At 35.0% G+C, this 10,896-nt stretch overlaps 2 protein-coding genes across 7 annotated transcripts; one reads left to right on the forward strand and one right to left on the reverse strand.

The window, feature by feature from the left end:
* The first annotated feature begins 302 nt into the window (after positions 1-302).
* LOC123229832 (protein DETOXIFICATION 54-like) lies at positions 303-3,136 on the forward strand. The gene is made up of 3 exons (XM_044655813.1): positions 303-764; positions 851-1,723; positions 2,302-3,136. The coding sequence occupies exons 1-3, from the start codon at positions 708-710 to the stop codon at positions 2,845-2,847; spliced, it is 1,476 nt and encodes a 491-aa protein (XP_044511748.1). The 5' UTR covers positions 303-707; the 3' UTR covers positions 2,848-3,136.
* A 563-nt stretch (positions 3,137-3,699) lies between these two features.
* Positions 3,700-8,409, reverse strand: LOC123229831 (protein WHAT'S THIS FACTOR 9, mitochondrial). Of its 6 annotated transcripts, none has more exons than XM_044655812.1 (3): positions 7,084-8,409; positions 6,556-7,038; positions 3,700-4,245 (listed from the first exon to the last, which is right to left on the reverse strand). In XM_044655812.1, the coding sequence occupies exons 1-2, from the start codon at positions 8,332-8,334 to the stop codon at positions 6,622-6,624; spliced, it is 1,668 nt and encodes a 555-aa protein (XP_044511747.1). In that variant the 5' UTR covers positions 8,335-8,409; the 3' UTR covers positions 3,700-4,245; positions 6,556-6,621. The 6 variants fall into 6 exon arrangements, with proteins under 6 accessions (XP_044511747.1, XP_044511744.1, XP_044511745.1 ...); XM_044655809.1 differs by having other exon boundaries at positions 3,700-4,027; positions 4,180-4,245; positions 6,556-8,409; XM_044655810.1 differs by having other exon boundaries at positions 3,700-4,027; positions 4,180-4,245; positions 6,539-8,409.
* Positions 8,410-10,896: the final 2,487 nt, after the last annotated feature.

Here is a 10,896-nt window from a genome sequence, read left to right on the forward strand (position 1 = left end):
CAGTCTTATCCATCACATTTCTGTGGCAACTTTCTTGATTGTACAATCGTAGAATCTTTTACACAATATTCAAAGACATTGACATTACATTCCCTACATACATGTATCTCTATTACTTCCAAAACATCCTACGGGTTTCATGTTTAACAGATTCAATTTACATGTCCTAAGCTTGATTTAACCCAACAACCAAATTGCTAAAGTTAAAAACATTAACCTCAAAAAAGGAAAGTAGAAAGAAAGAGAACGACCTTATAGTTTTCCCTCACTCCACCTTCTTTGTAACCAAGGGAAAAAAAAAATACACTTTCTTTTGTCTCTGCAACTACAATAATGAAAGCTCAATAGAAACTGCTTACTACTGCTACTATCCCATTACTATCTCTATTGATTCTTATGCTTTTTCACTTCTCTTTCTCTAACTCTTTAAATTTCTCATCTTTCTTTTCACTCCTTCCTCCTATACACGTACATGTATTGCTGACATACTCTGTTATTTTTTATTCGGTGCTCTTTTCGACTTCAGGACTTTTCTTTTCCAACTCTTCCTCTCCTTTCACCTTCTTTTATAGCCTCAGATAGCTCCACTCTTGCTAGCTTGATCTTGGTTTTCTGTTTCATCTTTTATTACTTTCACTTTCTGCACTGTTTGGTTCTTCAACTTCTTTTTTCTTTTGAAAATTTAAACCATTTCTTGAAGTAAACTGATGCCTAGTGTCAAGGACATAGATTTATCTTCCCATAAACTTCCCTCTCTTTCTCAGGTAATCCATAAAAGAAAACACTTTTCTCCTTCCTCCATGATTTTCATTTTTGTTTCTCACTGAGAAATATTTTTTCCTTTTTTCAGGTTTGGGAAGAGCTAAAGGAGCTATGGCGTATGGCTTTACCCGTAACAGCAATGAACTGGCTGGTTTTCATCAGAGCCGTGGTTTCAGTCCTTTTCTTGGGAAGACTCGGAAGTTTAGAGCTTGCCGGAGGCGCCCTATCTATTGGTTTCACCAACATCACTGGCTACTCTGTTCTTGTGGGTTTAGCCTCAGGCCTTGAGCCAGTGTGCAGCCAAGCCTATGGAAACCAAAAATGGGACGTCCTCTCCCTCTCTCTCCCACGCATGATCATCATACTTTTCCTAGCCATCATCCCCATCAGCCTCCTATGGATAAACCTCGAAAACATAATGGTTTTCATGGGCCAAGATGAGAAAATCACAGCAATGGCTGCAACTTATACAATATACTCCTTACCTGATCTTTTGACAAACACTTTGTTGCAGCCATTGAGGGTGTTTTTGAGATCTCAGCAGGTAACAAAGCCGATGATGTGGTGCTCAATGGTGGCTGTGATGTTTCATGTGCCGTTGAACTATGTGTTGGTGATAAAAATGGGGATGGGGGTGCCAGGGGTGGCAATGGCATCAGTAGTGTGTAACTTGAACATGGTGGTGCTGATGGTGGGGTATGTGTGGGTGAGTGGACGGTGGGAGATGAGATGGACTGGTGGGATTGGGGTTTTGTGTGGTGGTATTGGCCCACTTTTGAAATTGGCAGTGCCCAGCTGCCTTGGGATTTGCTTGGAGTGGTGGTGGTATGAGATTGTGATTGTAATGGCCGGTTACTTGGAGAATCCCACACTGGCTGTGGCCGCCACTGGGATTCTCATTCAGACTACTAGCATGATGTACACTCTTCCCATGGCCCTTGCTGGTTGTGTCTCTGCCCGGGTATGCTTATCTTTCTTTCTCTCTATAATATTATCTAGCAAGTAATAATATAATGTCACGCCTGGGTAAATTAAGTGGCAAATAGGTGAGATTCTAAATATGATAGTAAATGTTCACATTCTTTTCGACATTTTTAAAAATTAAATTATTGATTTACCTTGTGCTCTCATTGTGATCCCTTAAGGGCTCTTATTACAATATGTATATTTGTGTTTAATAAAATTATGTCCATGAATGAATTCTCAGAGATAAGATCTTCCTGAAAGGAATGGATAGAAGGTGCATGAGAGGAAATCTTGCGTTTTAGGGAAGTAATGAGTTCTCTTTTACCCTTTGGCATAATGGTAAACCTTCTTTGGTGAGTTTCAAATCAAAGAAAGATAAAAATAAATGTCAAATGTGATCTCATAAGCCATCCCCCTCCTAAAAATAGAACTCATATATCATCTATCACACATGATTGTAGGGGAGCCAACATGAAACGTATTTAAACAAAAAAAGTAGTACAGGACAGGTACTTGTTTACTTTTGTCTTTAAACAAACAAAACAGAACGAATCTCAGGTGGAAATTCTGCAGGTGGGCAATGAGCTTGGAGCTGGAAAGCCTTACAAAGCCAAACTTGCAGCAATGGTGGCATTGGCGTGTGCCTTCTTCATAGGCATTATAAACGTAATATGGACGGTGATCCTGAGAGACAGATGGGCTGGTTTATTCACAAAGGATGATCTTGTCAAAGCTTTGGTTGCATCAGTTTTACCCATAATCGGACTGTGTGAGCTGGGCAATTGCCCACAAACAACTGGCTGTGGCATCTTACGCGGCACGGCGAGGCCTGTCATTGGGGCTCATGTCAACCTGGGCTCGTTTTACTTTGTGGGCACTCCTGTGGCAGTAGGCCTAGCCTTCGGGCTCAACATCGGGTTTAGTGGGCTCTGGTTTGGACTCTTGTCGGCTCAAGTAGCCTGTGCCGTTTCCATTCTCTATGTTATTTTGCTGAGGACTGATTGGGAAGCTGAGGCCATCAAGGCTAAGAAGCTAACAAACTTGGAGCTTAGTTCTTGCAATGGAGGCACTCAAAAGAGTGATGAAGAGAGTAAAAGTTTCTTGGATAACGTTTTGTAGATATGTTAAAAGAGTAGTGCAATGTGTACAAATAATATGTACAATTTTGTATACAAATAATAATATGTCATCATGTGATTGGATACCTTTAAAATTGAGATAAAACAAAATTCAATCATATGATAACATGTTATTATTTGTGCACAAAATTGTGTATAATATTTGCGCACATAATTTTATTGCTATCAAAACTGCTAAACACAAGGCATGTAGCATTATAAAGGGGGCCAAAAGTGATTGTGGAAGATATGAAATACTACTAAGTAGCTTCTTATGGGTTTGTTGTTTAGCTGCTTCTTTTGGAGGGGAATGTGAGTCATACTTGAATTTTGTGTTGCCTTTTTAATACATAAAAAGTAAAATATTCCATATTTTTGGGGTTTGTTTGTCACAAGAGATTATCTCTCACCAATACGATTATGCAACTTCTCCACAAAATACTATTGATAGTGCACATACCACATTCTATACCAATATTTAGTTCATCAGTGTCCAAACTATGACATTATAATAGTGGAATGGATGGAATAAGACACCTCAATAGGTTTGGGATTGGCTTTTTTGTTGAAAGTTATCAAGAAGCTAAAATGTTTTAAAGTTGGGCCATTGAGAGTTGGCACAATTTTTCAGTGGAAAGTGTTGTTTTCTTTATAGAGACTAAAATAATTGTCCTGTTAACATTAGATAATGGTACAAGCATTACAGGTCTCTCTTTTGGTGTTCATTGACAAAGTTTAATGCAAAAAATATAAAGAAAGAAAGAGGCATTAGCTCTGTGTAAACGTAAAATTCACTGTTAAAACTAATCATTCAATTAAGTTATAATTCTTGTCAATCCTTAAAAGATCAAAATATAAACAAACAGAAATCTATTTTCTCAAGGATAAAAAGTCCCTTTCATATGGGAAAAGAGTTTCATGGTATTAATACAACTCTCTATCATTAAATTTGAAACCTTAAAATAAACAGCAGGAAAACAGTAACTTGTCAACTGAATATTCAGCATGTAGTCTAACTTAAGATAATCAACGAAGATTATACTGAGAGCTGCTTTTAACCCACAGAAAATAATTTTCTTAATGTGTTGTTTATCTATAGTTAATTGATGACGCAGAAAGCTCTATAGTATGGGGGAAGGCATCTTAAATCCGCAAGGGAGAGTTGAATTTGGGGTTGCAGCCTGAATAAGAATTCAGAATTTGATTTAATTCTATAATGCAAATTTCTTCTCAAGAAACAGTCTGAAAGATTTATCACTTTCTCCTTTTTTATCAAATCAAGCTGTTTACAAAATTGAGTATCAGCACTTTCTCGAAACTACTAGCAACATACCTTGGCTGCAACAGTCAAAAATTGGGTTTCCCATCAATAGCAACATCTCAGAGACCAGAAAACAAACTGCACAATCAACAGATAAATTTCCATGAAAAAAAAAGGATTGGCTTTATATTTGTAATTGAAAAGAAACAATGGTGTATAACATGTAAAAAAGTTCAGAAGCAAATCAACCAGCTAGAGAAAACAAAAACTGATATAAACTGTAATTACAAGGGCAACAATCTCAATGCCTCTGCAAATATATAACTCAGTTGCACGATTTGATTCAATGTGAAAATGAATAATGTATTCCACTAGTGCGCGTAAATTACTGAATAATTAAACAACTGAGGATTTCTCTGTAGTTAATTAATGGTAAAACAACATTCATGTTCAATTACAACCCCTACAGCACAGACTAAAAATGCTTCAGTCTCGATTATAATGCCAGTCTTGGCATCTTATAATGGTCAGAGAATATAGTTTTACACCTCAGTAGCTGAATTCATATCAAGAAACCATTTTAGACCAAAATGTGTCCAAAGTAGTTGGATATATTTGGTGTCATAATAGTTCACAATTCCTAGTTTATCAGATCACCAGCTATTCAGCCGTTACACTCTATCTCTTCAGCACTCCAGTTTTGTATCTTAAAGTCTTCCTATACACCATTTTTCCTCCTAGTCTCAGGTCTCTTCTTTAGTCATGCTCAGAACACGGCATCATTAAACCACTGAAAACATTTATTTCGATGAAACAAGCAAGAATATGCTTCCAGAAGCTTCTTACAATTGAACATGGTATTTTTGACAAAATGACATTGACAGCAAAAGCTTCCACTACCAAAAGCAATCTAGGGATTAACCGGGTGAAGAATGAATGAAATGAAATTGTAAACATAACAGGAAAAAACAAAATCAAAGTAGTGCCACTGACAGACCAGGTTGATTTTCTTGCTTGACAAAAGATCCAGCCATGTCAGTATTTAGAAATCCTCTTTAAAAAGTCTCATGGACTACACGCCAAGTGATGCAGCAGAGTGTGGGATTTATTCTCAAATGCATCAATTATGAGAAAATCTGAAATATGAAATAAGAAAGAATTTCTTTTAAACTCATGTATCCACCGAACTCTCCTTACTGGATTTTAAAATGGGTTATAGCATCCTAAACTTTGACATCTAGGTTGAAACTCAGCCCAAACCTTCAATTCATAAAGACTTTTGTTCCTTAAAATGACAAGAATTTACAATAAATCTCATTGATTCCTATAGATGCAAAGACTTTGCAGTTAAATCTCAATGAATTAACAGAATAATAAAAAATAACATTAAAAACTCTCACTGAGGTTATTTTTCAATCAATTACTATGAAGTCCTTTGCACTTCATTTTTCTGAATATTTTCATGATGTTCCTAGCAAAAAGATAGCCTAAACAAGTGAACATAAAGGCCGCAGAAAAAAATTCAACAGAGCAGCTGGATGCCTAGAATATTAAATGCACGTCATTTTGTAATACAATTCTTTCTTCTACAAGGATCACATTTTCCTAAAATATGTGCTGTTCATTTGGTGATATTACTCTACAAAAAGAAAATCTTAAATAAGATCAAAGTGGCAGCACACATAACTATTGTAAAGACCATAGTAGTATAACTCCTAGAAACTCCTTCCTTAATGGAGTGAAAAGAATGCGTAACTTTTTAAATTGAGTGAAGTGAAATATCAAAAACTGATATACCGAACATGCTTTAGAAACATTTAGTGTGGAAAAGTAACCTAATATATTTGACAATTGTGCAAGCATGTATGAACATTTTGTTTATGTAAAAGAGATTACCTATCTACCTTCCTCTAGTATATCTATCAAGAATTCCCATGCAAATGCTAGGTTACCTGGAAAGGAATTGGAAGGCAAGTCTTCTTCTGGAATGTATTTGAGAACTCATAAGTATTTGGAAGAAAATTAACATTACTACCACCTTTTGGCTTGAGTTACCAAATAATGTCGCAAAATATTTTCATATTACATCATCAAGAAGTTGGAACTGGAGACTACTGCAATAAATGCATACGATTTACTTCTTCTTGTTGGCGGTAATCTATTTACTACAGGGTAAACTTTTCATCCCCCTAACTTTCAGTGTTATTTTTTTATTTAATTTGGGGAGCTGTTGTGCTCTTCCTTGCTACTTTCTTAAGCATTTCAGAGAAAATTTTCCTCTTTCTAAAAACTCATTTCGTCCTTCAAATAAGTGCGTATATAAATGGTTATGCAAATCTAAATATGCCATAGACACGATCAATCAAATAAATCAATTAGCAAAACATTTAAAACATATATAATTTAAAAGGGGAAAAAAAAAAGGATTAACCTCATCAAGAAGCAAACCTTGTTTCAGCATTCACATTCAATCTTTTACTAAACAGAAGTTCTCTTCTCTGCTGATGAACTCCCTCAGCTTCTAGTGAAATTTGATCTACCCCAAGAATTCCTGGCAACATTATTATCTCCTTTGTTTTCCTTGCGCACATATTTTCGAGGAACTTTATCCTTTGTTGCAACTGGCTCTTTCCGTATTGATTTTCCTCTTTCAGAATTTCTTAAATTCCTTTTCCCATCCAAATTATTCTTTCTAGCTGTTTGTCCTCTACCAACTGTAGCATAATTTTGAGAACCTCTCATTTGGCTATATTCCTCCTCCTCAGAATTATCCTTGGCTGCACCTAGGTGTTTCCGTATTGATTTTCCTCTTTCAGGATTTCTTATATCCCTGTTCCTGTACAAATTAACCCTCCTAGCTCTATTTCCTCTAGTAATTGCAGCATTATGTCGAGAACCTCTCATTCGGTTATCTTCCTCCTCCTCCTCCTCCTCCTCCTCCTCCTCTTCCTCCTCCTCCTCCTTCTCCTCCTCCTCATCATCATCATCGTCATCAATGTTATCAAATCTAGCACCCTCTTCTTCAGAATCAGACAAGTCATATAAATCAACATGCTTCTCATCCTCACTATCATCATCAACAACGTCTTTTTCTTCTCCTTTCAACTCCCTTTCTTGCTGCTGGCTTCCACTTGCTGGAGCAATCACTTTGCGATCTTCCTTCACCACATTCATTAAATGAATATACTGATTTCTAATGTTCATCAATGGATCGCTCTCAATCAATGCTCCCCTCCTATACGCCTCCCTTAAGACCACAGTATAGGTTCCTATCTTACTGGAAACATAAAAAATACCCAGGTGGTTAAGCAAAGCTCTCTTAAACCATGATCTGATACCCAAGTACTCTCCTAGACAAAACAAATTCTCCCTTTCTGCCTTCTTTGCCCCGAAGAGACCAATCACCTCATGCAAAACTGCCACCACCCACTTATCTGATTCATCACTCTTTGGCAACAGATGAATTGCATTCTCGTATGGAGAAATGTAAGGCAACTTCTGCCAATCATCCATCCACTTTTTCATCTTCTTATCAATCACAAAACCGCTTGAAAAACTCTCCGGAAAAACAATCTGCTCCCCATCTTTTGCCTTCTCCTCCATAGTTGAAACTGCCAATTTATTACTCCAACACACCAACTCCAATTCACCAAAATCCCCGGAACCCAAGCAACCATCTTTACTATCTTTATCACCAATAACACGAAAATAATCAGGAAATTCAGGAACAATACTTTTTAAATAATCTTGAGGAAGACCAATATCCCATTTTAAAATATCAATAATCTTTAAAGGTACCTTATTGATTCTCGAAATCATCAACAATTTCAACAGCCTATCAGCAACAAGTTGCTTATAGGTCTCACTTTGATAAACCAGCTGCTCTTCTGCATCAAGATTAAGAACCTCTGGAGTGAGCTTGATATAAGGATGGACCCCGATGTTCCCAGGGAGAAATTCTTGGAAAATTGAAGGGTACCTTCGTATGAAGTCAATGGGGCGAAAGGGGATTTTCAGGGAGTCCTTTTTCTGGGTGATGATGGAGATTGGAAGGGACTTGGAAGGCTCTGATTTGATGAGGTTCTTGATGTTGAGAAGAGGTTTGAGGTTTCTTTCCCTCTCAACTGCGTGGTCGAGGCCACGGTCCCGGACCCATTTGAAGGTGGTGTCGGCGGAGGGGCGGTGGCAGTAGTTACGGCGGAGGGACCGGCGGAAGAGTAAGTCCATTGGAGAAGATTGGTTTGGAGTTAAGGAAGAAGTCTTTCCTCCCTCGAGTGAAGGGTTTTACTAGGGTTCAAAGTTCTCCTTCGGGTGAAGGGTTTTAGTACGGTTCTAAGTATAAAATTACATTCATACCCTTAAAGGGTTTTAGTACGGTTGTAAATATAAAATTCATTCATACCCTTAAAAAGTACATATTTTTAATACTTTATTTAAATACATAAATAATATGTTATTATATAATTTAATATTTTATCTTTAATTTAAAATTATCAAATCATATTCTAATAAAGTATCCATATATTTAAATTATATAAAAAAATATCTACGTATAATTTTATTATAATTATTATGGTGACTAATAATTTAAAAAGAAATTCTAAAATTATAATGTTAAAATATTTATTCAAATTGACGTTGCCTAGATTCTTAATACTTTCGTGTTTGACTTGCTGAAATCAAAGGTTGTATATAAAATGACATTCTATTAACAATACAATTTCATCTAAAATGATACAGAAGTATTATACTAGACTTCATTATGTGCATAATACAATCCATATTGCATCTCCGTAATACATCGATTCAATTTTAAATCTAAAATGATAATAAAGTTAAAATTGATTCAACTTCCTCCAATAGAATTTGTTAAAATGCAACTTAATTATAGATAAATTTGAGTTGATCCGATTTGAACTCAAATCTATATTTGACTCAAATAAATCGAATTCAAATTAAAGTTTGATTGTTGACAATTCTTTATTAAAACTCTCTTTCATATCAAGATTAAGGTCTCTATAAAGATAAAATAAATTCGAGCAAACAAAAAGTATGTAACAATATATTGCGCTAAAACAAAAACAAAAAACAAAAAGGAAAAAAGACATAATAAACTTTAAGGAATAGCCTCCCTTGTTTTTTAAAAAAAGAAAAAAGAAAAAAGAATAGTCTCCTTATTTTATTTAATTGCATGAAGATTTGGACAAAGGATGTTGATTTGTGAAGTTTATGTATAATTGTCCAAATTTTCACTTGAAGTGAATGTTTTTGATTGCTTTGAAGCTATTAGGACATATGGATGTTAAGATGTTAAGTTTGGTCAATTGGTATGAAATTTGATGTTTTTAGGCCTTGAGAAGGACGCTAATTTGATCCTAAGTGACGTTACATGCTTAGAAAGGTTATGTGATGGAATTGAATGTTGAACTATGTTTTTCCATAGTTTCATGCTAACGTTGCAATATAGATTTTCCCTTTCATGGCATGACATCAACAATAAGTCCATGCCACAAATTATAACTTTTCCCCCATGACATTCAACAATGAACATTGTGGTGTAGTTTAGATAAAAAGTTTATTCCTTGACATCAAGAAAGTTGTGTTGGACATAACCTTATTTTGTCCTATAAGGTAAGTCGTGTTTTGAGGTTTATTAGGCATGCCTTATGCTACCTCACAACTTCCATGAGGTTAAGAATGAGTTTTTGTGGCATCAAAGAGAAAGATTCGTTTATGTTGGGACAAAGGGCATAAGTGAGAATATGATGAGTTATGCAAAGTATAAAGGTGTAATGCTAGATATTTTAAGGAATGTAATGACATGTTATCAAGTTAGTTTGTGAATGACATGTTTATGCATGATGCAAAATAAGATAAAGGCATGCTTAATGTTTTTAAAGTTTAAGTGACATGTTAATGAGTTCATGAGTGCATAATATCATGTTTGCGCATGTGAAAGTTGTTTAAATGTATCTTTTAAGTTTATGTTGAGTAATAACATTCCAAGGGGACTCCAATCCCAAATGTTTAAGTTAGAGTTAAGGCTCATCAAACATGTATATCACATGAGATTAGTTTCAAGTTTAAAGTAACACTGTTGTGACAAAAAACCTATTGAGTTCCTTCATGCACATGCTCGTAAGGGGCAAGAGGTTAAAGTATGATCCCGAGTAGGCAAACCTCTATAGTTATGCGCATGTAAGATATGTCCAAGTTAAAGTTTTATTATTGAACATGGTTAAGGTCTTAAATCTATGTCCTCAACTTAATTGATTAAGAGTAAAGTTTTAAAATTCAAGTTATTAAAGTGTAAGTTAAAGTAAAGTTTTCAAAGTTTCAAGTTATAGTAAAGTTTTTAAAAGCACATGACATTTCATCACATGAGTTAGTGTTGCATTAAGTGACTCAAACACAATCATACAAACAATTTTGACAATATATTTAATCAATCAAGCATAAACAATAATGAACAACTTATTAAAAACACAACATAATTATAATGCACAAAGTAAAGAGTAACGGATAAAAAACTCAAGATTTATAGTGGTTAAAAGTTTTCTCTTTCAATCCTCCTATGTCCACTTCTTCAAACAACTCGTTTAAAGTTCCATTCATAAAGTAATAGGATTGTTTAAAAACCTAATTAAAAATTTTAAGCAAATTTATACTCAAACACAATCACACAAATAATTTCAACAATATACTTAAACAAACATAAACAATAATTAACAAATTATAAAAAACACACAACACAATTATAATGCACAAAGTAAAGACTAAGGGATAGAA

Source organism: Mangifera indica, chromosome 11 (assembly GCF_011075055.1).
Source record: "Mangifera indica cultivar Alphonso chromosome 11, CATAS_Mindica_2.1, whole genome shotgun sequence".
Lineage (NCBI taxonomy): Eukaryota > Viridiplantae > Streptophyta > Magnoliopsida > Sapindales > Anacardiaceae > Mangifera > Mangifera indica.

Bases quoted from the DNA above. Each gene is read 5' to 3' on its own strand.
- LOC123229832 (XM_044655813.1), top strand. From the start codon at position 708: ATGCCTAGTGTCAAGGACATAGATTTATCTTCCCATAAACTTCCCTCT. The intron at 765-850 runs GTAATCCATAAA...TCCTTTTTTCAG, and splicing joins AACTTCCCTCTCTTTCTCAG to GTTTGGGAAGAGCTAAAGGA. The intron at 1,724-2,301 runs GTATGCTTATCT...GAAATTCTGCAG, and splicing joins CTGGTTGTGTCTCTGCCCGG to GTGGGCAATGAGCTTGGAGC.
- LOC123229831 (XM_044655809.1), bottom strand. From the start codon at position 8,334: ATGGACTTACTCTTCCGCCGGTCCCTCCGCCGTAACTACTGCCACCGC.